A 25548-nucleotide genomic window follows, 5' to 3' on the forward strand; every position below is an offset into this window, starting at 1 on the left:
TAAAATGCGACCTATTTTTGAGCTATCAGAGGCCACGGTTCTTTAAATCTAGGAGCCTGTTATTTCTAAGACGCATGTCCCTCACGTCTCGTGACACTACAGAAAATCAATGATCCATCTCAGTAGGGCACGATGCTACAGGAAATATAATCATTCCATACAGTTGTTCCCAAATCATTAACCCCCGCTCACCCAGAAGGCTATGGGAATCCAAGCTCCTAACTAGGCAGCATCAGAGGCAACGTCTCAGAAGTCAAGTATTATTTGCTCTCCCAATACTAGAGCTTAAATGAAACCATAAAAGCTATGAAACCCCAAGTTCAAGTCCCAGCATTGCCATGAACCTGTGAAACCGTCTCACCATCTGTAAATCACACAAGTTGGACTAGAGGGGTGGCCAGACTTTTTCTGGAAGGGGCCAAAGAATCAATATTTTCTGCTTTGTGAGCCTTAGCGTCTCGTGTGTGGTGGGAAAGCCGCCATGAGCAACACGCGAACGGATGCATGTGGATCTGTGCCAATAAGACTTTGTTTCTGGACACTGAAATGTGAACTCTGTAATTTTCATGCGTCATGACATATCAGGCCTCGTTTGATTTTTTTTTTCAACCATTTAAAAATGGTACAGATGGGGCTCCCCTGGTGGCGCAGTGCTTGAGAGTCCGCCTGCCGATGCAGGGGATACGGGTTCGTGCCCCGGTCCGGGAGGATCCCACATGCCGTGGAGCGGCTGGGCCCGTGAGCCATGGCTGCTGAGCCTGTGCATCCGGAGCCTGTGCTCTGCAACGGGAGAGGCCACAACAGTGAGAGGCCCGCGTACCGCAAAAAAAAAAAAAAAAAAATGGTACAGATGAACCTGTTTGAAGGGCAGGAATAGAGGCGCAGACATAGAGAACTGACGTGTGGACACAGTGGGGGGCCGGGGGAGGGAGATGAATTGGGAGACTGGGATTGACGTATGTGCACTGCTCTGTGTAAAACGGATAGCTAGTTGGAACCTGCTGTATAGCACAGGAAGCTCAGCTCTGTGCTCTGTGCTGACCTAGATGGGTGGGATGCGGGGTGAGAGGAGGTCCAAGAGGGAGGGGATATATGTATACATATAGCTGATTCACTTTGTTGTACAGCAGAAACTAATACAACATTGTAAAGCAACTATATCCCAATTAAAAAGAAAAATGTAAAAACCATTCTGGGAATTCCCTGATGGCCCATTCCCTGGTGGACCAGTGGTTAGAGCTCAGTGCTTTCACTGCCGAGGGCCTGGGTTCAACCCCTGGTCAGGGAACTAAGATCCCGCAAGCTGCAAGGCAGGGCCAAAACAACAAACAAACAAACAGAAAAACCATTCTTAGCTCAGGGGCCTTACAAAAATAGATGGTGATGGAGGATCTGGCCCATAAGCCACGCCGCCCCCTGGACTGGACAATCTCGGGGCCCTTCCACAACTGACTTTCCAAGATGCTCTGATTCTCAATCCACATTTTCAACCTGCAGATATTTCAGTAGCTCTAAAAATGACCCACCAAGTGGGCATATATCTGGAAAAAACTCTAATTCAAAAAGATACATGGACTCCTATGTTCATAGCAGCACTACTCACAATAGCTGAGACATGGAAACAACCTAAATGTCCACGGACAGATGAATGCATAAAGAAGGTGTGGTACATATATACAGTGGAATACTACTCAGCCATAAAAAAGGACAAAATAATGCCATTTTCAGCAACATTGATACAACTAGAGATTATCATACTAAGTGAAGTAAGTTAGAAAAAGAAACACAAATACCACATGATAGCACTTATATGTGGAATCTAAAATATGGCACAGGGCTTCCCTGGTGGCGCAGTGGTTGGGAGTCCGCCTGCCGATGCAGGGGACACGGGTTCGTGCCCCGGTCCAGGAGGATCCCGCGTGCCGCAGAGCGGCTGGGCCTGTGAGCCATGGCCGCTGGGCCTGTGCGTCCGGAGCCTGTGCTCCGCAATGGGAGAGGCCACAGCAGTGAGAGGCCCGCGTACCGCAAAAAAAAAAAAAAAAAAATATGGCACAAATGAACCTATCCATGAAACAGAAACAGATTCACAGACACAGAGAACAGACTTGTGGTTGCCAAGGGGGAGCAAGGGAGAGAAAGGGATGGAATGGGAGTTTGGGGTTAGTAGATGCAAACTATTACATTTAGAATGGATAAACAACAAGGTCCTACTGTAGAGCACAGGGAACTATATCCAAACTCCTGGGATAAACCGTAACAGGAAACAAAATTTTTTTTAAAATGTATATATGTGTATAACTGTCACTTTGCTGTACAGCAGAAATTAACACAACATTGTAAATCAACTATACTTCAATAAAATAAAATTTTAAAATATTAAAAAATAGGGACTTCCCTGGTGGCGCAGTGGTTAAGAATCTACCCGCCAATGGAGGGGACTCAGGTTTGAGCCCTGGTCCGGGAAGATCCCACATGCCAAGGAGCAACTAAGCCCGTGTGCTACAACTACTGAAGCCCACGCGCTCTAGGACCCGCGAGCCGTAACTACTGAGCCCATGTGCTACAAGTACTGAAGCCCGCACGCTTACAGTCCATGCTCCGCAACAAGAGAAGTCACAGCAATGAGAAGCTCACACACCACAATGAAGAGCAGCCCCCGCTCACCGCCAACTAGAGAAAGCCCGCGTGGAGCAACAAAGACCCAACGCAGCCAAAAAAAAATTTTTAAATACAATTACATCTGAGGCTCAAATCCTGTTTCTGTTTGGACAGCATGGCTTTTTGGAGTGAAGACCATGGAGGAATAATTCATATAAAACTCCGTACACTACAGAGTTAAACCTGTCCCTACGGGCACTCAAGGTTACTAAGCTGTTCTTAGCCCCTTGCCCATAAAAACAAAATAACGGGGAGGGAGGATGAACTGGCAGAGCACAGAGGATTTTTAGGGCAGTGAAACTATTCCGCATGGTACTGTCAAGGTGGATACATGTCCGTATGTATCTGTCTCAACCCGTAGAACATACAAGACCAAGTGGGAACCCTCAGGTCAACTACAGACACTGGGTGATAGTGACATGTCCATGTAGGTTTCTTGATTACAACGAATGTCCCACTGGTGGGGGACGGTGATGATGGGGGAGGCTGTGTCCACATGTGGGGCAGGGGCGTACGGGAAACCTCTGTACCTTCTGCTCAGTTTTGCTGTGCCTAAAACTGCTCTAAAAAAAAATAAAGACTATTAAAGGACTTCCCTGGCAGTCCAGTAGTTAAGACTCCTCACTTCCAGTGCAGGGGGTGCTGGTTCGATCCCTGATCTGGAAACTAAGATCCCACATGCTGTGCGGCACAGCCAAAAAATAAAAACAGAAAACAAAAAGAAATAAGCAAAAAACAGTCTATTAAAAAAAGTATCTTTGGGGACTCCCCTGGTGGCACAGTGATTAAGAATCCGCCTGCCAATGCAGGGGACACGGGTTCAAGCCCTGCTTCGAGAAGATCCCACATGCCGTGGAGCAGCTAAGCCCGTGTGCCACATCTACTGAGCCTGCGCTCTAGAGCCCTCAAGTCACAACTACTGAGCCCACGTGCCACAACTACTGAAGCCCGCACGCCTAGAGCCCGTGCTCTGCAACAAGAGAAGCCACCACCATGAGAAGCCCACACACCACAACAAAGAGTAGCCCCCACTCGCCGCAACTAGACAAAGCCTGTGCTCAGCAGCGAAGACCCAATGTGACCAAAGATAAATAAATAAAAATAAAATAAAAAATTTAAAAATTACAAAACAAAGTATCTTTTTACTTTAGTGCAATCATAGAATTGTAAACTCTTATTAGACAGAGTTCAGCCCAGTGGTTCCCATCTGCGGGTGACTCCGCCCCCTCAGGGGACACTGGGCCATGTCTCAGGCATCTGTGGTTATCAGGACTGGGGGCTCCTGGCATCGAGTGGGTGCGGTCCAGGGAGGCTGCTCCACACCCCACAGTGCCCAGGACAGCCCCCCAGAGAGGATGATCGGATGGACCCCCAGTGTCCACACTGCCCAGGAGGAGAAGCCCTGCCTTAATCAAACCCATCACGTTAATAACGAGAATGCCTCATATTTACAGAAAATTCCCACCACCTCCTCCAGAGGTGCCTCACTGGATCTGCACAGCCTGGAAGTGGCCAAGGAGGGTGTTCCTGCCCCGTCCTACAGATGACAAATAACCAAGAGCTTCCCCGGGGCTGCGAGGTAACCTGTGACCTCCTCCACGCTCCTGTCCCTGTGAACTTGAAAACTCCCGCTTCCTCCCAGGGGCCCAGTCAGGCCCCGAGTTCTCCATTTTCTGTCAGATGGTGCCAATGCTGACTCTTCCAGTGTTGAGAGAGAGGGAACGGGGGGAGAGGGGAAAAGGGCATTTAGAAACTAGGACCACAGGGCCCCACAAAAGCTGACTCTCACCCCACGAGGGTGAACCCTTTCTGGGGGCATGGGGTAGTGTCCCCCCTCCAAAGATACGTGCGCTTCCTAGGCCTGATAGCTGGGAATGGGACCTGATTTGGAAATGGCATCTTTGTGGGTGTCATCGAGCTAAAGTGAGGTCACACGGAGTAGGGTGGCCCTAAGCCAACGACTGGTGTCCTCAGAAGAGGAAAATGTGGACACGCGTGAGACTTGATAAAGATTCTCTCCTTGACCCGATTCTACTCAGGCTACCTTGAACTTTTCAATGGGACCTCGACGTCTGGGTTCCCATGTTCATCTCTGCGTCGTCCAGTTTTAACAAGGATCCTGCTAAGTTGGTTGATTGAGAACCCCCCACCCCGAGCCTCCACATCTGATAACTCCCAATACCTGCTCCGGCTCCTCAGCCCCTCCCCCAGGTGATGTCTGGTTCGGCCACCTGCAGCCGGAATCCTCAGAGGTTCCTTTAACCAGAATCTCCCCTTATGTTTCCTCTTGGCCATTTTCCATCCACGGACCCCCACCAGCTCCTTGGCTACGCGTCCCCACTTGTCCGTGCTGTATTCAGAGTGGAGCCTGGTTCTACACTGAGGTTTCTTCTCCCCGTTGCAATCGTTTCAAGGTAAAGTCTGTTTTTACTGTTCTAACTACTGTCCAGCTCTGGGTTTTCTTTGACAGACACACAGGGTGATGGCCACGTGATGACCGAGGCTGAGACCGGAGTGATGCATCTATAAGCCACAGAGCACCAAGAGTTGCTGGAAACTACCACGTTCCAGAAGCTGGAAGAGGCAGGAAGGACCCTGCCCTGGAGCCCCCAGGGGAAGCGTGGCTCGACCCACACTGATTTCAGACTTCTGGCCTCCAGGACTGGGAAAAGACAGATTTCTGTTGCTTCAGGCCACCTGGTCTGTGGCGCTTTGTTACGGGGGCCCCAGGAAAGTCACACAAGTAGGCAAAGGCAAGGCTGGCAGGGCCGGGGCCTTATTCTGACCCTCCCAGCCACAGCCTGTCTGCTCCAGCACGGGAGCTGCACGGACTTGGCTGGATGCATCTCCTGTTTTTGATTTCTCTTGACTTTTTTGTCCAACAAATTAAGGAGCTTCTTAAGAAGGCAGGGGCAGGGGTCACGGCCTTGACAACCAAGGACAAAAGATATGATCATTGGTAACTGTCACAAAGCAGAGCTGGCGGGCAGGTTTCAAATTAATTTGCACCCCAGATTCACCTGGCCCCTCGCCGGGCACCTCATCACGTTAGCAAAGACCTGCGGAAACTCACATGTACACACCCATGCACACCCACAGTCATGAAAAGCAAACTAATTGACATGCTGCAAAGATGGGTCATCTTCTTGTCTTTTATCATCTCCAAACAGTTAATTTTCAGAAACTCCAAAAAGGGGAGCAACTTCTACAAATCGGTTTCTCCCCCTCGGCACTGCATCCCAGCATCGACAGGGTGGAGGCCGAGGAGGTGCTCCACAGACACGGTGCCCAGGAGGGCCCCGGACAGAGGATGACAAGCCCCAGGGTCCAGCGTGCCCAGAGAGGGGGGAGACCCTGCCCCCTGGCAAACTTCTCGGTGAAAACCTTCTCTCTGGCCTCTGCCCCTGACGTCCTATGCACAGGTGTCATCCCCACCTCTCCGCCCCCCAAGAGACTTTTTCCTGTCACCACGTACCTGGGGAGCTCATGGAACACACAGGCCTGGGCCCCCATCTCTGCCACCCCCAGGGACCCCAACTCAAGAGAGCCGGGCCAGGGACAGAAAGGCCCCGGGGCCCTGTCTCTACGCTGCCCCCCACACGCACACAAGCGTCCCATTCACGTGGTGCTCCCGGAGCCTGGCACCCGGTCTGAAGCTTAAAATAGGCACACAACCAGCCTTTGTTGGGGAGAGGAAGGAAGGAAGGAAGGTTTCAGACAAAGGAGACGGCACACTGCACCATCCAGGAAAGCTGGGGGGCCTGAGCTGGGCGGGCGGCCAGGAGGAACGGGAGCAGTGGTAACTGGAGGCCAAGTGAAGGTCACTCCGAAGGTGGGATGGGTCCAACTCCCCGGTGCCATCAAGGGCCAAGGGAGCAATCTCGATTTTGTCGAGTGGGTGATGAGCTGGTGAAGGTGGCGGGGAAATGATGAACCAATCTCAGCTTTAGAGAGAAGATTCTGGTCATGGTGGGGAACTCAACCCATCGGAGCGGGAGAGACCAGAGGCTGATCTGCCAGCTGGGATGATCTGATCGAGAGATGGGGAAACACTTAACTCAAGGGGGTAAGAAACACAGATGGGAGAGAGAAAGGCAGATCCGGGGGGGCTGATGCCCGAATGACCACCCCCAACCTCTGAGCTTCAGTTTAGTGGGCTGTCAAATGTCCAGGAAAAAAGCCATTTACATAGCAGCACGATTCTTTACTGCCAAAATGTGGGAGCAGCCGAGATGTCCACCGACAGGTGAAGGGATAAACACGTGTCCCTCCACACACGGGAACGTCCCTCAGCCACGAAAGGAGAGAAGCCCTGACACTCGCTACCACGTGGATGGACCCTGAGGACACGATGCTCAGTGAGAGAAACCAGACTCAGAAGGACACACAGTGTGTGATTCCACTGATGGGAAACGTCCAGAACAGGCCGATCCACAGACACAGAGAGTGGCTGCGTGGTTGTCAGCTGGGGAAGGGGGATCAGGGTGATTGCTCATGGGGACAGAGATCTTACTGAGGTGATGGAAGGTTCTAAGACGGGTTTCTAGAGATTGTTGCACAACTCGATAAACGTACGAAAAAACTGAACTGTGTGCTAAAGTGGCTGAGTTTTATGAAATGGCAATTGTACCTCAATTTTAAAAATAAAAGAGTAAGACTTTTCCCCTTTGCAAGGTTCTCAGGGAGAACTGGTACTGTTTCTGTTAGAGTCTCAGAGCTGCCCACAAGCCCCCCTATCCACCAGCTGGCAGGACAAGATGCAACGTCACAGTGTGGACGAGGAGGGGGCGGGATGTGAGTGCCTGGGACAAGTCACCCACCTTTTCAGTGACCCAGTCTGGTCTCTGAGGTCTCCTGGGTAACATACAGAATGAACACTTTTCTCTAGACCCTGAAGAGAGAGAGGGAGACACCATGCCCAAGGGCAGCACAAGAGAGAAGCGGTGAAAAGCAAGGTCCAGAGCTGTTGAAATGAGCATTGAACATGGCAAACCTTGACATCGTCAAGGACGGGGCCTGCAGGAGACAAACCTTCCCAGAACAAAGACGTGGCTCGGCCCATCTCCCTTGGGCTGTAAAGACACAGCAGCCTGCGGGGAGCAATGGAAGGGGTTGAAGAAGTTTGGGTCAACACCCAGCAATCACGCAACTGTCCTGGGTACCGTCCCCTCTAGAAAGCTCCAGAAATTTCCAAAGTCATGGAGGCCAGGCCCAACCACGCTTTCCTAAGAAATTACACAGGAGCTTCAAGAACACAAACGCCTGGGACTTCCCTGGCGGTCCAGTGGTTAAGACTGCGCTTCCGCTGCAGGGGGCACGGGTTCATTCCCTGGCTGGGGACCTAAGATCCTGCATGTCCCTCGGCACAGCCAAAAGAAAAACAACACAAATGCCATAGGAAATACAATTTTAAAGACGACTATTTGTTTCCAGATGCAAATGAGAAAACCTGTAATAACTCTTTACACCACAACAGGGTGTACCCAAAAAAATGCTTCCATTCAGTAAGCACGAAGCTGAACTGTCTGTGTGTCAGGGTAATTCATATTCAGTTATCTTTCCCTTCAAACTATAGGGCCCCAGGCTTTAGGAAACATGGAGCAGAAAACAATGGCATCAGTCACAATTATTTGCAGCTGAAGACCAAGAACCACTGAAAGAACTCAAGCTCCTGTAGAAGCCTCCTGCACTAGGTTACAACCAAGGAAACAAATCGCAAATGTAGGCATCTTTCAGCGACTGCAGCCAATCAATTAATCCTATATTCAAGATCAGTATAAGTGTTCAAAAGCCACACAAAAGACCTACCTAGAAAGAAGTCAGCATTTCTAAAATTCTCTAAAAGCAGTGTGATTTTTTTTTTCTTCTCAAAACCAGAACACGAGATGATATAAAAACCAACCCAAATCTGAATGGCCATACTTCCTAAGGATCAAAGGCGAGCTGTGATCTTTAAAGGAGAAAATAACTTAGTTTTGTTTCCGAAAGGTGTCTCCACCAGGGGTGATTCTGCTCCCTGGGGGGAGGGGGAGACATCTGGGGACATCTGTCATTGTCACACTGGCGGGGCAGGAGTCCTGGAATCGAGCGGATGGGGCCAGGGATGCTACTCCACGCCCCCCAGTGCCCAGGACGGCTCCCCACAGACCCGGCCCCAATGCCAGCAGTGCGATGTTTGCCAGCACTGCCAAGGGGTGGTCCATCGTGAACTCAAGCTGTAAAGCTCATATAATCGTGGCCCAGTGGTCCCCTTCAGGGCACACATCCAAATGGCTCCTGTGGGGTACACTTCATCAAAACCACCCGAGAAACTTTCTCTTAAGTAAATGTGCTTGTTCCTTGATAAAGCTTCAGAATCCAGGCAGAGGCAGGTAGATCTGGCTTTTGTTGTTGTTGTTTTCCCCTCATTTTTAATAATATGAAGAAACAGTTTTCTTTTGCAGATTCTTTTTTAAAGCTCCAGAGGGGATTCTTACGTGCACCCCAAGATTGAGGGACTGGTGTCAAGCTTCAAGTGATTTCTTCCCTCCCCTCCCTGACAACCCAGTAATTCTACCCACCTACCTTCCTCCCCCCCAAAAAAACTTAATTTAGAACATTATTATCAACGCGCACGTACCCTCGCCATGTGCCAGGAGCGTGCGAGGTACACGCATCCCCTCATTTGACCCTCGCAGCCATCCTATGAGGTACCTGCTCCTATTTTATTATTTCCCACTTTACAGAGGAGTAAGCTAAATCCCCAGAGGCGACACAGCCAAGCAAGCAGCCCGAGTGGACATGGGAACACAGGCCCACCTTCCAGAGCCCGCTACACTCTCAACCCGTGCAAGACCACAGCACGCGACTGAACAAGTCTGTGAACTTGGCGTTTGCCTCGCTGACACCTAGCAGTGGTGAAGGCTCTTTGCTGCTCATCACGCCTGTCTTCTACCGCCCACCTTCCAGCCCCGAGCAACCCCCGCTCCCCAGGAAAAATAAAAGCGCCACCCACTTCCCTCAATATCATTGTCCCCAAAACTCCCACTTTGATTCCGGGCTCCTGAGCCCCCAAATTCCTGAAAAATTCGGTCACCAACACGAGCCTTTCTGCTTCCCCTCTGCCTCCCAGAAACAAAACTTGCAAAGTGTGTCCGAAGCCCATCTCCTGCAGCTCACTGCCTTGCCAAGGGGTTTCTGTCCCATGCCCCCTTCTACACCAGATGACTAGCCAAAGTGGGGGGGAATCCCCTCCGCAATCCTCATAACTGACTTCTAACCGAGATCTCCCCATTTCCTCCTGAATAATCAACCTCCTGCAAAAAGGGGGGGTTCTCTCAGCTTCTATCCCACCTCCCTCCCCCACCCCTCCTTTCTCATCACTCACAGACTCCTAACTCTCCATTTCTCCTGATAGCCCTCGGAAGCTTTCTGAAAAGAGCCTGACCCCCCCTCTTCCCTCGGCTCCCCCCAACTCAGCTCTCTGGCCCTGTGCCAGCTCACCCTGACCCCGAGTTCCTCGATCACCCTTCTCGGCCACCGGGACCCCCAACTCCATCGCAGTCCCCTCCCCAGCTAACCTCGACCCCCAGCTCCAGCCCCTAACTCCACCCCAAACCCCAGGCCCAGCACCCCCTTCAGGAACCCCGACCCCAACCCCTAAGCCGGATCCCCGGCCCCTCCTCACAGACCCCGACCCCCGATTCCGTCCGCAGCCGTTCCAGGACTCGCCACCCGCGGCCGCCCGGGCCTCCCCTCCGCCCCAGCCGCGCCCTGCCCCCGGCACTCGAGGCGGGGGCGGTAGACCCCGGCCCAAATCGCGGCCGCACGCGCCCTTACCTGCGCTCGCGCCACCACGGCCGCCTCAGCCCCTCACGCAGCGCAGCCGAACCCACCACGGGCCCGCGAGCGCTCGCTCCCCTCCGCGGGGGCGGGGGCGGCTCGCAGGGGGCGGGCATTGGAGCCCAACGCGGCCAATCGCGGGCGCCGGCAGCGGGAGCCAGGGCTCGGGGCGGGGCGCAGGGCAGGCAGCGGGGTAGGCTGCGCCTGGGAGAGGGGGTGGGGGCGTGGGGCGTGGGCGGGGCCGGGAGGCGGAGCGTTGAGTGGCACAGCTGCTGGCCACCCGCAAGGGGAGAACGCGCAGGGGAGAGGAGCTATGCTAATATACAAATAGGTACAGTGTGGGGCACCCCGCCGCGGGGCAGCGAGCCGAGTTTCAGAGGTGACTTAGTGACGTCAAGGAGGCGCGAGGCGTTTCGCGAGTTCGAATCCCGGATTGGGCGGCGGCTTCAAATCCGAATCCTACCTCACGTGCTGGGGGAGAATGTCTCCTCCTAATCAGTCGCTTGACCTGCAGGACAATAATAATAACTGCTTCCTCTCGTTGAACGCTCTGCATAAGGCTAGGAGGCGAGACGATATTCCCCCCCCCCCGTTTTACAGGGGTGGAAGCTGAGTCTCAGAGAGGTTAAACTCAAGGTCATTTGCCCAACCCTGTCCAGGGTTTCTTAATATCCTAACTCCTGGGCCTTGATTGTAAAATGCAGATTCCTGGGCCCCCACCCAAATCGAATGAACCAGAATCCTAAAAGGAACTGAACCCCTGGAATGTGCATTTTTAACATGCTCCCTCGTTGATGTTGGGAAACATTTGTTATGTCTCCAAAAGCACCCAGTGGTCATGGAGGGGAGACTTTCTTATACAGGAGGAAGGAGCCACCATATTCTGGGACTTCCAGAACTTTGTGCAACACTGTTACTCTGTGATCTGAGCTGCTGGCCTCCCAGCTGGGCCCCCCACCCCCAGGGCTGCTGTCATCCCTGCAGGAACCTCCCTGCTCACCCCCTGCAGTGCACAGACAGAACCAGGTGCCTGGGGACAGCATCTCACTCCCCAGCTCCATCCCACAGGAGGAATTACTGTCTGCACAAGGGTTGCAAACTGGTGGCCTCCAAATGCTGTAAAGTTCGAAATTCGTTGCCAACATTTAAAAATCAGGTTGTTTCACAAAAAGAAATCCAGATTTCCAGGCACTCTTGAAAAATCAGGTCTGGCGATTCTTGCAGCCCCAAAGACAGATTAGGGCAGGGCTGGGGTGAGGCAAGTGAGGCACTTTTCTCAAATCCTGAACCTAAAGGGGCACCCCAAAACACTCACCATCCAGATAAATACTATATAAATGCCATATTTTAAAAAGTCAAAATAAATGCAGAAATAATCCATGATGAACAAAATAACTAAAATTTTAAAGAAAGACAAGATTTGATTCTGCGCTTGTGCAAACCACCTCCTTTGCTACTCTCTAGCCCCAGCCCTGTCAGATCCTGTCTTTATTTCAAAAATAGTGTTCATCATGGCTTCCTTTACATTAAATATTGCAGTAAAATATGTATCTAGATGGCTGAGTTTTTTGTCACACGTGGCGAGTGCCTCACTCTCTCACCCTAGTCCTGGCCGTGTTTATAAATTCACGAAATCTGCCCTGAGCCATTTAGTGGATGGGAAAACTGAGGTCCTGCAGGTTTGTTTGTTGTTGTTGTTCTTTTAATTTTTATTGGAGTATAGTTGCTTTACATCCTGCAGGTTGTTCCCCAGGTAATATGAGGGTCATAGTGCCTGCCCGATCACCTCAATGGCTGCAGGAAGTACAGGGTCCAGCAGGGCTGGTGTGATCTCTTGTGGGGGTCACAGGGGAGAAGCACTGAAATGTTCCCATGATGCCCCGGAGTCCTCGTCACAAAAGTCCGAACTCTTCCCACAGACCCATCCCTCACCCCCATCTTTCTGGTCTCTCATCCTTTATAGGTGGCGAGCTGACCTCCCCATCCCAAAAAAGGCTCACTGTTGGGGAATGCGGAATCCACTTCTTTATTGCAGGAAGACTATTTGTAGAGCAAATGCTACACAGACCCCACAGCGGGGGGCGGGGGGCACCCACATGCGGGAGGTGAGGGGGCAGGAGCGGGGACAGCAAGCATGGCCTGGTACGGTCCCTAGACCCAGCGGTGCCGAAGCAGGACGGGCCAGCAGCTGGGGTAGGCTCTGGGCCCCCTCCTGTTGGAGAACCCCAGGGTCGGGGCAGGGCCTGGGGCAGGAGAGGCCTGGAGGCAGGCAGAGCCCCAGGGAGATTGTGCTATCAGGGTGTGTCCCTGAGAAAGGGCCGCAGACCCCTGCGCAGCCCCACTTTCTCCGGCACCTTCAAGTGGGAGGGGTCAACACCAGCTGCTGGTGGGCCCTGGACCCGCCACAGGACAGGGGTGTTCCGCTGTACTCAGACAGGATGTTACCTTTTCTTCCGTGGGCCTGTCCACGCGCCGGGCGGTGACACACACGTGCACACACACACACTCTCTCCTTCTCACAGTGGACCCAGTAAATATTTGAGGAGTGAACAGCCATACAGATGCAGAAGGAAAAAAACACACTGCTACCAAGATGGACACAAACAGTCCCTCTTACCCACGTACAGTCCACGTGGTCATATGACCTCTCTTTCGCGGATGCACACGCGCACATACACACACACGTGCCGCTTCCTTGCACCTAATGACACCAGCGCTGTGAGAGGCCCCAGGGAGAGGCCCAGGAGGCAAGGAGCTGAGGGCAGCTCCAGCCACAGCCAGCAGGCAGCTGAGACTCTCAGTTCTGAAACCACAGGCAACTGAATGCTGCCCAGGAGCACATGAGCTGGATGTGGATCTGTCCCTGGTCACGCCTTAGGATGAGACCACAGCCCAGCTGGCCTCATGCTGAGACCACAAATGTGTGCTGTTGCAAGTTGCTGAGTTTGCGCTCCTGTGTTCCCCAGCAACGGCTGATGGATACAGATGTTGGGCTGAGAGCCCCCTTACGACAGAGTGCAGCAGGCGTGGTGCTCCTCAGACAGTCAGGACAAACAGGTCCACAGAGGCTCTCTGCTAAATCCCGTAACCCACTCCCGAAAACACAGCTGTACACAGTCACACTCTTGCAGGTGCCAAGGCTCACACATCACAGGTGTCTGGTCCTCCTGGCAACCACACGACCCACCCCTGCATACACCCTACACTTGGATCACACGACAGACCATCACACACACAGGAGCCCCCCCCCACATGCTTAGACACAAGCCATCCGCCCAGCACACCAAGGGGCCCAATGCATCATCCCATGCGTGCCCCCCACCCCACCCCAGGCCTACAGGTCACCTTCATACTGTCCGACACGGCCTCACTGGGTCCCATGAGTGTGGTGACATCTAGACACTCACAAAAACAGAATCTCACGGTGGTGGCGGGCACACCCTGACTTCAGGACCCACACCTTCCTGGGTGCGCCCCCACGGGGGGCCCCGTAGGTGGGAGGAATCGGGCTGGGCAGAGCTCTGCGTCTAGCCCCTCAGAGCCTGCCGGTGCTGGGTCCGGATGCCTGCCTCTGGACGGGGCCCGGCAACCCCTCACCAGCACCTCAGGTCCCCTGCCCTTGGGCTCGGTGGCGACAAACTGTCTCGATCTCTGTCTGCAGGCTATGTCCAGGAAGGCCCTCCATATTCATTCCAGACAGTCCCCTGGAGCTGTGCCGCAGCCATCAGTGGGTCCCGGGCCTCCCATGCCTGCACCCCAAGCCCAGGCGGGGCGAGGAGTGAGATTCCGGGCTGGCGGGGCACTGCTGTGAGCCCTGTGGTTATTGCCTGGCAGCCTGAGACCCAGCCCGCAAGGCCCCCCACCAATCCATAGGGACGGGGGTGAGAGGGGTGGTCTGGGACCTGGGGAGGGGGGCACAGGCCAGAGGTCATGAGGGATGGAAGGGGGAGGGGAGTGTATGTCAAACACCAAGTAGGAGAAAAGAAAATCTGAGGTCCATGTGCATTTCAACTCCCTCCTCCCCGGCAAGGTCACAGTGATATAATGTAGGGGCAGGGTGCAGGTCTGGCTGGGGGCACCCAGGGGGCAGAGTCAGAGGTGGGAGTCCTGGGAGACACGGAGATGGAGGAAAAACCGGCTTTCTCAGTCCCTATGGCAGGCAGCTTCCCCCATTTTCCCATGTGCAGATCAAGGGGGCCACCTCCAGAGCTTGGCTTTGGCGGGGCGTACAGACAGGACGGGTGGGGGGGGAGCAAAGAGGGAGGGGAGGGCAGAGTGGCGTGACAGAGCTGGGTTGGAGCCCTAGGTCTGCCACAGGCTCGGCCGGGCCTCATCCCCCGCCGGAGATGTTGGAGGAAAAGAAGTGGAAGAGATGGTGGGGGGAGGGGAAAGAAGGAAGAGGAGAGGGAAGAGGAGGGGAGGGGTGGCAGCGGGGGCACAGGACGTGGGGAGAGGCCTGGGGCCAGGACAGCGGGGCGCCGGCGGTGGGCGCTCTGGGCTCACATGAGGACGCATTTGCCCTTGATGCGGTCTGTCCTCTTCTGTTTGCTGGAGCGCTTGCCATCGATGTTCAGGCTCATGTTCCGGCGTGTCTCCAGCGTGAGCAGCTCCTGGAAGAGCTCTTTGACGTTGTAGTTCATCTTGGCCGATGTCTCCATGAAGGCGCACTTCCACTCCTGGGCCACGGCCTGGGCCTCGCGGGTGTCCACCTCCCGCTGGGTCTCGTCGCACTTGTTGCCCACCAGCATGACGGGGATGTCCTCCACGCTGCCCTTGATCTGCACGATGAGCTTGTAGATGGGGCCCAGCTCCTCCAGCGACTGCTTGCTGGTGACCGAGAAGACCAGGATGAAGGCGTGGCCCTTGGAGATGGACAGCCGCTGCATGGCCGGGAACTGGTGGCTGCCCGTGGTGTCGGTGATCTGCAGCGTGCACACGCTCTTGTCGCAGCTGATGACCTGCCGGTAGGTGTCCTCGATGGTGGGGATGTAGGTGTCCCGGAACGTGCCCTTGACGAAGCGCAGCACTAGCGAGCTCTTGCCCACGCCGCCCGCCCCGAACACCACCACCCGGTAGTCATTGCTCTGTTCAGGCATCTTCCACGTGGGGGTGCGGGGTGGGGCCGGGAGGGCTCGCTTCAGCTGCTAGAACCCCAGACCGACCCTGCACAGAGAGGAGTGTCAGACAAGAGCGACCACCCACTTGGGAGGGGGTGGGAAGGTCGGCTTCTCAGAGGAGCGGCATTTCTCCTGCATCCCGGTTGATTTGGTCGACTCTGTCATTCTGCCCTGCACACAGGCTCAGAGCCAGACCCTCTGCCTGTCTGCTTCCCCTCAACGAAATCTGGGGCCTAAACTCCTTCCCCGGGCGGCGGGGGTCTCTGGGCTGGAAGAGGCATGGAGATGCCAGCGTGGGGTGCACACCAACTGCTTTCTCCACCTGCATGCTCCCCCAGCCCCCAGGTGGCACTGGCTTTTCCCTGGCTTTGTGACCTGGGCAAGCTGCTTTGCCACCCTGAGCCTCAGTTTTCTCCTCTTCAAAATAAGTAAAGGGGTCCCTCTCTCTGGCCATCACAGGCTCCCTGCTCTCACCCCAGCCCAGAGGTTCCTCAGCCTCGTGGGAGCTGTGTGGTAGGGCATCTTTAAAATGCAGATTGCAGGGCCTCAGCCCTGGAAGTGGTGAATCCTTTGGTTCAGGGCCACAGCCCTGGGAACTTGCATTTTAAAGCTCTTCTCCTCCCCTTATCCCATAACTGTGATCCTGGTGCTGGAGGTCCAAGAATTTGCAAATCATGAAGCGGGTTTCCCACAGCAGCCCAGGCCGTAGATAAGAAAAGTAAAACTTAGCCTAAAGAGAGAAAGCCTCACTCCCTGAACTCCAAACCCAGACTATGGTCTGGCCTGCCCTGGCCTCCCGCTCAGGTCTGATGTGTCCGTAGGAACAGAACTCCCTGCGAGGGGGTCCCCTTCTCCCCTCTCCCCTACCCTGTGCTCAGAGAGGTCCAGTGACCTCGCGAGGTCACACAGCACAGCAATTCCTGAAATGATGGAGGTGGGAGAAGAACCGTGACCTGGGGGTGGGAAGGCAGGAAGCCTGTCTCCAAGCATCTGCATCCTTACTTATAGAAACAGCAGAGCCCCCTTCCCTGCCTCCTTCTCAGCCATCTCTGAGGGTCCCTCAACATGGGGCGGGGTCTACAATGGGATAGAGAAGATATGGCAAGATTGCACCCAGGCCATGCTACTTCCCTCAGGTGTGTGTGTGGTGGGCGGGAGCGGGGGCGGGGGGCGGGGAGCAAGACCCAATGGTGTGAAAGACCCTGGCGGTGAAAACCCGGGCGAGTAAATTGATGTTCCTGAGCCTCGATGTTCTCATCTGTGAAATGTGAGCAGTCTCAGTGCCCACTCCACGGAGCTGCTGGGACAAGCAGTGCCATAGCTCGATAAAGCCCTTGGCCAGGTGCCTGGCACACAGAGCCCTCAGTAAAGATGGACGGACAGGGTTATCAATCACAAAGGCCCAGGGTGTAAAGCACTCGGCTGGTCGTGGGTTGGGAAGGCACATTCTCAATGATCAAAAGTACCAGGTTTGTCAGAAAAAGACATACAGAGAAGGTAACAGCCGACACGTACCTCACAAATCACGTGTCAGGCAAACTTGTAGGAGCTTTAGCGGTTCTAACTCGTGGGGGACTGTTTTTAGGCATCTTGGTGACATGCATAGCACTTGGCGGGGGGGCTGGCAGGGCTGCCAGCCTGCTCTGCAGTCACTACCCTTTCCTGAGTGGGCACCCCAAGAAGTGAGCTCATCAGCATGCAGCCAGGCACCGCCACAACTGGCCGAGGGACCTGGGGTGGCTGGTGACCGTCCGTTCTTCCACCCCAGACCCAGCCCTTGCCTCGCTCTGGGTGCAGACCCCCTGGCAGTGCTCCAGGCCTGTCAGCAGGGGTGTCCTCCAGGAGGGGCCTGGGATCCCTGACTCGGAGCCCCATTCAATAACCCACAAACCCACGCCAGGAACCCACCTGGTGCTATTTGAAAACCACCCGCACCTCCCATGGGCTGGGGTTGGGGGAAGGGGCCTGTGGGCACCAAGGCGCAAAAGGGGGTGGCACGGGCTCAAGGTCACAGCAGAGAGGTGGCAGAGCAGAGCAGGATTTGAACCCGGCCCCGGCTGGCTACACAGCCTGGGGTCCTTCCCCTGTGCAAGGCAGCCCACCCTGAGGCTCCCAGGCCAGGGGAAGCTGCCCGGTCCTGGGTTCCCGGAGCCCACTGCTACTGGGAGGTTGGAGCGACCTCAGGTGCAAGGAAGCAGGCCCCAACCCAGGGGAGGGCCTGGGGGCTCGGGCTGCCTGCCCCAAGGGGGTCTGACATAGGGATTACCTGACCAGTGAGGGGTTTGAGGAGAGGGGGCTCCCCTGGGCCCGAGGAGGATCTAAGTGGTGGGGGAGGGCCGTCCACCAGAGGAGGGGCTCCTGGATGAGGGCCTCGGCTGGGAGAGGGAGCAGGAGGGCTGAACGGGGCGGTGGTGCGGGGAGACGGGCTCGGGGCCCACTCGATTCCTCCTGGAGGGGCCCTGACAGCGGGACCCAGGGAGGCTCCTGTAGGCCGGAGGAGGGGCTGGCTCGGCCGAAAGGCCGCCGGTCAGTACCGCGGGGGAGGGTGATGCCGGGAGGGAGCTGTCCAAGGTGGGCGCGAGGAGGGCGGCCTGGCCGGGGCCCAGCCGGATTGGGGAGGGGGGTCCGGTGGAGGGCCGGCCCCGCGGCCGGGAAGGGTGGGGCTCGGACAAAGGAGGGCGCGCGGGGAGAGGACCTGCGGGCCTCGCGGGGGGACGCAGCGGGCCCCGGCGCCCCGGTCCCCCGCCCCGGCCGCCTACCTGGGCGCTCGTCCCTGCGGCGCCGCCGCGGCTGCTGCTGGCCGTCTCCGTGTCCGCTCGGGCGCCGCCGCCCCCCGCACGCCCGAGCTGCCGCCGCCGCGCCCGCGCCCGTCCCCGCCCGTCCCCGCCCGCCGCCGGGCGCCGCGCTCCGCCCCTCCCCCCGGCCCCGCGCCCCCGGACAAGGTCACCGCCGCCCCATCTGGACCCCCGCCCCGCGCCCCCGCTCGGTGAACATCGGCTCCTGCCAGGGACGCCATAGGGGTGGGGTCCTCTTCCCCGGGAGGAAGCTGGCGCACCCCAGGGCCACCCAGCAGCCGGCCGCTGGGCAAGATGGGGGCAGAGCCGAGGTCACCCAGGAGGAAAGAGAAGGGGCCAGTTGGCAGAACTGCAGACAAGGGGCCTGGGGGAACAGAATGGGACACCCTTGGGCTGGTGGAGGTGAGGGTCCAGGGCAGGGCCCCCCAGCGAGGGGGTCATTGATGGAATGAATAATCAATCAATCAATAGATGTATGAGAAGGCAGAGGTGGCCCAAGGGGGCTCGGGGCAGTGGGGATGTACCTGGAGACTAGTCCCCATCCCGGGGGATTTGTCCTGGCAGGGTGGGACTTGGTTTGGGTTGGTGCCCCTAAGGGCAGGCCACCAAGGCAGAGATGGCAATTGGGCCCTTGAGCTGGGCGAGGGTGGGGAGGAAGGGCAGTTGCTTTTGAAGCTGGGGTGAACAAAGGGAGCAAAGCGGAATGGATTTGCAGTTTTCTGGTAGGAAAATGTTATCTTCATCAAACAGGAGTTGTCTCTGAGAATAAACGTTTGCCTTTGGGAAGCGTCTGTGCGGTTGACGTCTGTGTGTCCACATTTAAGCCAACAGGGTACCATCACCCCTCCCTCCTGAAGACTGGGAGGGTGGAGACTCATCTCAGAGAAGACTGGGCTTTGGGAAACAGCAGCTGAACCAGGCAGGGGTGGGTGTGAGAATGCCCCAGGGCCCAAGCCTGTTAGAAGCAGGTGCCCCTCGATGGATAGGCAGACACTAAGGGTCCCACAAGGAGGGACTTTCTGGGGTCAGAGCAGTCGGAGGGTGAAAGAGGCTCTTTGTAGGGCGGTGAGCTCCCCATCGTGAGGTGTGCGAGCAGATGGTCGGCTGGAGCCCAAGGGCTCCTCTGGCTCTCGGCTCCTTCATTTTTGCTGACCCAACTTGTCTGTGGCTATGGCTGTGCCAGACCCTTCCTGCTCCCTTGGAGAGGTGGGCACTGCCCCCAAGACCATCTGGTTCCCCAAGAGGCCGGGCCTCTGAGGTTCGTCCTGCTTTGGGGGCTTGAAGGGCCCCATTTCTCCCTGATTCAACCCCTCCACTGCACCTCCCGGCCTCTAGCACCTGGACCATCCCACCCGCCTCCTTCCTGGCCTCCCAGAACAGCCCCCTCCAGCCCTCCTTCTACCCTGGCCTTCACTGCACAGACTCCCCTGCTCTCATGCCACCCGTGGCTTCCTTCACTTCCGGGTCAAGGTCCAGCTTCTCAGCCTGGCGTTCAAGCTGCTCCCGACCTGACTCAAGCTCTCCTCCGGTTCCCCATCCAACCCCGGCTGCCTGGAGCTGTTCCCCGGATACACCCCACTCCTGCCCTGTCTTAAGCCATGTGGGGCACCACAGAGGGTGGCCTGGCCCCAGCCCCACATCTCCAAGCGCTCTCAGCCAGCGATGGAGACAGCCCTGTGGATCTCCGCATCCCGGCCAAGCACTCCTCTGAGCCTCAGTCTCCCCATCTGTGAATGAGGATCACCATTGTCTTGCTTCCCAGGGTTGCTGGGAACGATCGATCAGGCATGACGTCCATTGTCCTGAGGCTGCCGGGCGCACAGGCGCTCAGAGATGACAGCCCCGCTCCCTCCCGCTCCGGCTGCCTGCCTGCTTCCATCTCTGAGTGACCAGGGGCACTGGGCCGGGCCTCCAGCCTTGGGCCGGCCCTCTGCTCCTCCAGGCACCAGCCCAGGCCGGGGCAGGCTGACTCATGCCTAGGAGTGTGGACACGCTCCACTCTGCAGCTACTATTTATAGCTCCCAGGCCAGGCTCCCGGCCGGATGAGCCAGGAGAGGACAGGCCCCAGAGTCCCCCCCTCGCTCTCCCAGGCACGGGGATCAACGCCCACCTGAGCACCCCAAACTAGGACGGCAGTCCCCCTTTCCCGCGGCCGGCCAGGAGAGCCCTGGCCTTCATGCACCAGTGCAAGAGAGGGTTGGGTTTTATCAGCTCAGAGAATGGGATCGGCTCCCCTGGGGTGGCCCAGCTGGGAGGAGACCGGGCTGGGGCTGGAGCTCAGGTCCATCAGGCTCTGAAGCCACAAGCCAGCCTTTCTGCTGTCCCAGGCTCTCTGGGGGCCTGACCCAGGGAGGCACACCTGGCCTTTGGCTGGCTTTGATCTGCAGAAGTCCTCTCAAATGTAAAGGGACAGCCACTCACCTGAGAGGTCCCTGTTCCTCGCCTGGCCTTGCAGCCTATGGGCCTCCTGCCAGCTGCTCCGGGCGGGGGCCGCTCTCCAGACCCACCGTGCAGGGAGGAAGGTGGCTGGGTCTCATGCTCTGCTCTTTCTGTGCTCCTGGGATTAATGTAATTATGTGGGCGAAGCTGAGGCTGGGCGCCACGGCCTCTCACCGATGCTGTTCGGCCCACAGTGGTTTTTTATTTGTTTTTAACTTTGGTGTCAACATTTAAAAATAAGAAGGTCATTTGTCAAAACACAGTTTGCCTTAAAAAATGAATGGGCTGGTGTCTCGAGCCCAAATTCTGCTCACCAGCTCCTCTGGGAGCTGGACCCTAGCCCCTGGTGGAAGATGCTGGTCCTTCACTGAAGCCACCTGCCTAGCCCCTGGGAGTGGCCTGAGGGGCTCCTCCACATATGGGGCTGTGTTGTCATCAACACCTCTAAGGAGCAGGGTCACTGGAGCCTAAGCCATCAGCAGGATGAACCCCTGCCACACTTGCATCCTTTAACAGAGAGCCGGACAGCTTTGATCAGTCAAAGGACCACGACATGCAGGGAGACCTCAGGGCCTTTGCACAGGCCACTTCCTCTGCCAGAAAAGCTCTTCACCCATCTTCTGACTCCAGTGAGGCCCTCAGAGATTCCCCCCTGACCACACTGCTAAAATAGTCTTTGTCTCCCTTCGTGGCTCTCCCTCCACCTTGCTTATCTTCAGGGCACTTATCACATTTTGTGTCCATCTGTCATCTGTCTCCCTTGCTAGAATGTGAGCTGCCTTAGGTTCCAGGACAGTGGGTCTCCCTTGGGGGTGATTCTGCCCCCAGGGGACCCTGGGCGATGTCTGGGGACATTTTTGGTTGTCATGACCAGGGTGGGCTCTTGGCATTGAATGGGTGGGCCAGGGAGGCTGCTCCACACCCCAGGGCATCCAGGACGGCCCCCAGAGGATGACCCAGCCCCGTGTCAGCAGTGCTGGGGGGACCCTGGGGTAGGGCAATGGGCCTCAAACGTGTCCCCAGACCAGCATCCCCTGGGAGCTTGGTAGACATGCAAAATCTGGGAATTCCCTGGCAGTCCAGTGGTTAGGACGCCGGCTTTCACTGCTATGGACCCAGGTTCGATCCCTGGTCGAGGAACTAAGATCGCACAAGCCGTGCAGCATAGCCAAAAAAAAAAGAGAGAAAGAAATGAAAAATCTCTGGCCCTGCCCCAGCCAAGACTAGCTCAGCAGGAGGCCCAGCCAGTCCCTCAAAGGAGAGGGCATGTGAACCCCGTGGCGGCCTTTTCCTTTGCTTCAAACGCAGCACCTCAGCTGTGCCTCCCAGGCACTGAGTCGGGGGGCGCTAAACGGCCCACCTGCCCATCCCGGCTCTCTCCTGCCAGGCTGGGCACACAGCAATCACTTGGGCCCTCGGCCAGAACACTGCAGCCTGCCAGGTCAGCAGTTCTTGCCCCAGGAGCTGCAGAGGCCTGGAGGGTGTCAGAGGCGGGGAGGGATGGGGTCTCCCTTCTGCAGCCCAATCTGGCCTCAGCCAACTGACAGCCAGAAGAGTTCTAGGGTCTTCCCAGAACCACCCCAAGCCCTGCAGCAGCCCTCTTCTGCCCTCAGGAGTCCCAGCCCAGTCCCAGCCTGCAGGAGGCTCTCAAAAGGTCAGGTGGGTCAGTCACTGGCTCTGTACCAAAGCTGACAGACAGCTCAGGGTGGACACGGGCTGGGACAGGTGGGCTGCATGACCCTCTCTTCCTGGCAAGGCTGAGGGTCCAGAGCTGGTGGTCGGGGCAGGCCTGGAGGCGCCGTGTGCAGGGACACAGCATCCCGTCCGATGCCTGTGTTTCGGGGCCCAGAAGATGCAGACTGGCTGGGAACTGGCGCCCCCTCCCGGGCTCCACACTGATAACTTCTCCACCAGAAATGCAAACAGCGAACAACAGAAGCTGCGACACACTGTTATTACGCTTGATTCAATCCGCGGGTCCTGGGTGCCGCTTCCTAACCTTCTACTCTTTTGTCTCCAGATCAAGGAGGGCGACCCGGCTGACTGCATCCAGCTGTCGCCGGCCCTGGGAGCCCTGACTCCACTCGGCTCGGGGGCGGCGGGGCCGTTGAGAGTGACGCTGTACCAAGGACCAGAGCTGAGTCCTGGCTCAACCCTCCTGCTTGCTGAGCCCCCGCATGGGGCCCCCATAATCGTGCTGCCAGGAGCCTGCCTGGTCACAGCCAAGCGGCTAGCGGTGGCCTTGACCCAGCCAGGCACATCCGGATAAAGGTGGTGCCTGGTGTTTTGTGTTGGGAGTTTTGTTTCTTTAAACAGAAAGGCGTTTGTGCTACTTGGGAACGCTCGTGTCCAAGTGAAGGTGGCTGTGCCTGGTTGTCACCAAGCAATACACAGGTCACTAGCAGGCGTGTGCTCCCTCTCCTCCATGAGACACGCACACAGATCTCAAAGCGACACATCCTCGATGGCGCAAAGTTGCACAGAGATGAATGAAGGCTTTTGTGGCCAACGTCCAGTTCCATGTCAGGGCTGGTCCAGGGCCCCAGGTGGTGGGTGACCAACCCACAGGCTTCTTCAGCCAAAGCTGTCACCATGCGGCACCTGTCGTGTCAGAGCGGGTGTGGGGGAGATGGAGCCACTGAGCTGGCCTAGACGAGAAGACCCTGGTCTAGGCTGGACATGGCCACCATGAGCCGAGGGACCTCGGGAGCGAGGTCGGCCTCTCCAGGGCCCCCATCAGATGGGATGACCATTTTTCTTCTTACCTCAGCTTTCAACTTTGATCCTTGGCCAAAGCAGGGAAAGCTGACCAGAACTGACCAAGTGACACCATCATCCCTGTGGCCCCAGGAGGCAGACCCCAGGGCTGACCCTGGACCCTCCAACCACAGCAGACAGGACGGGTGGTGTTGTGGGTGCTGGCGGAGCAGCCTGTGTCTTCTCCTACGACACACAGCATCCCCCAAACTTCTTGGGGTCCCACCATCTCTGGAGGACCTGGAAGCAGTTTTGTTGGATCTGGCAGGACCCTAGAGAGAGGCCAGAGACTGGCAGACAGAGGCTGGGCAGGCTGGGGATCCGAGGATGCCGGGGACCGGGGTGGCGGTGTCTGAGGGGTGGGCAGGGCGCCCCGGGGTTTCCCCCCTCACTGGTGTGGCAGTGCCCTTCGTGGTCTGGAAGCTGGCTTACAGTGAGGGGGGATGATATGACCCTGAAGCCTCCAGTGCAGGGAAGAGAAGGGGAAACGGAACTGATGGGTGGAGAGGCTTGTGGTGTCCCCAGGCATCCCAGGAAGCTGATGGCTGGCGGGAGGGCGGGGACCCTGCAGTGCGTGTGCTTTAGGTAACGGAGGGGAAGGAGTATGGAGTGGGGGAAGCCTGGAGCAGGCTGTTCTGCACCCATGGGGGGGGCTTCCTACTGGATTCAGGGGGGACGGGGCCCCTGGGGGACCCTGCCCAGCCCCGTCCCATGGGCCACACCCTTCTGAAGGCAGGCTCTGGAATCTGGCAACTCCATGACATCCCACCCACCTGGGGCAAAGGTGGAGTGAAGTAGGGGCAGGGGTCGCCAGCAAGGGTGGGTTTAGGACAAGGTGGAGGTGATGGTCCCATGCCCACAGGGGTCACCTTCCCAGCATGGGGACAGGGTCAGGCCATGCGGGGTTCAGACGTGGGTCCTGGCAAAAGCCAGACAGAAGTTCCTGGAAACGGGCCCAATACCTCCAGGAGCGGTGGGGTGGGCGCCCAATAGAGTGGAAGTGGGGGCCCTTGGACACACGGCCCTGCCCCCTGAGACCCATATCGACACCGAATGAGGCTGGGGCCGTGGTGGAGGCTGTGTGCTCTCTGCGGGGGCAGCAGGCCAGCGCCTGGGACGCCCCCTGGGACAAGCAAGTAGCTGCTCCTGGAACCCCACCAGGCCAGAGTGACAGGCTGGAGGCCCTACCACGCCCAGGACCACAGGGCAGAGGGGCCCGTCCTCGCCAGGAAGCTTTGACGGCCCCACTGCCACGGCCGGTCTCCCCAGTGTGGGTCTGGGCAGCGACCGCAAGTGAAAGGAAGGAAATCAGAGGTTCTAGGAAGAAGCCTGGGCCCCATGGCTGAGTGGACAAATGAGAAGACAGGAAGGGTGTAAGTAATGGGATGGGTTGCGGAAGCCGAGGCCGTGCCTCCAGGCTTGGGGGCAGACAGAGTCAAGTCCCCCCGGAAGGGCCCTCAGCCCTGGCTCAGCCCAGGAGCAGGATCCAGTTGCCATGACTACACTAACAGAGCTTGTTGCCACGGAGGGGAGGGTTCGCGCCAGCCCTACGGGGCTGTTAGGCTCCTGCGCTCCCCGAGGGGGGGTCCTAGCTTCGTGTCTGGCGGGGGGACCTGAGTCACATGGCCCCTGACCCTGGCCTGCGGGAGTCGTCTTGCTCTGGAGACCCTGTGGCCAAGCTGCCCCAGGCCTGCCCGCACTCTCTGCAGCCCTGGGGCTCTGTTGCCTCGGGGAGCCGAGCAGCTCAGCCCAGCCCGGAACCCCAGCCCCTGAAGAGCAACCTCTCCAGGCAGGGCGGCCGCACCAGAAAGCAGGGAAGAGGGCGGCTCCGAGATCCCTGGAACCTCCGTCTCCCCAGAAGCACAGCCTCAGGTGGCAGGAATCACAGCCCCATCACCCCCACTAACCGCGAATGAACCGGAGGCTCCTGGCTGGCGGACTCCTTTCAGAAACCCCTCAG

The 25548-nt window shown here is 57.1% G+C and overlaps 2 protein-coding genes across 2 annotated transcripts in view; both read right to left on the reverse strand.

Moving 5' to 3' along the window:
• GNG7 (G protein subunit gamma 7) overlaps window positions 1-10573 on the reverse strand; it is a 158224-nt gene extending 147651 nt beyond the window's left edge. Inside the window, exon 1 of the mRNA XM_060094717.1 lies at window positions 10477-10573. The gene's annotated coding sequence lies outside the window, so the exon portion shown is untranslated. The remainder of the gene's footprint in view (window positions 1-10476) is intronic.
• A 4405-nt stretch (window positions 10574-14978) lies between these two features.
• On the reverse strand, window positions 14979-15575 carry DIRAS1 (DIRAS family GTPase 1). Its single transcript, XM_060092417.1, has one exon. It carries the CDS (start codon window positions 15573-15575, stop codon window positions 14979-14981), a length of 597 nt encoding a protein of 198 aa, XP_059948400.1.
• Between the last annotated feature and the right edge of the window lie 9973 nt (window positions 15576-25548).

This window comes from Mesoplodon densirostris, chromosome 3, assembly GCF_025265405.1.
Source record: "Mesoplodon densirostris isolate mMesDen1 chromosome 3, mMesDen1 primary haplotype, whole genome shotgun sequence".
In the NCBI taxonomy this organism is placed as follows: domain Eukaryota; kingdom Metazoa; phylum Chordata; class Mammalia; order Artiodactyla; family Ziphiidae; genus Mesoplodon; species Mesoplodon densirostris.

Bases quoted from the DNA above. Each gene is read 5' to 3' on its own strand.
- DIRAS1 (XM_060092417.1), bottom strand. From the start codon at position 15,575: ATGCCTGAACAGAGCAATGACTACCGGGTGGTGGTGTTCGGGGCGGGC.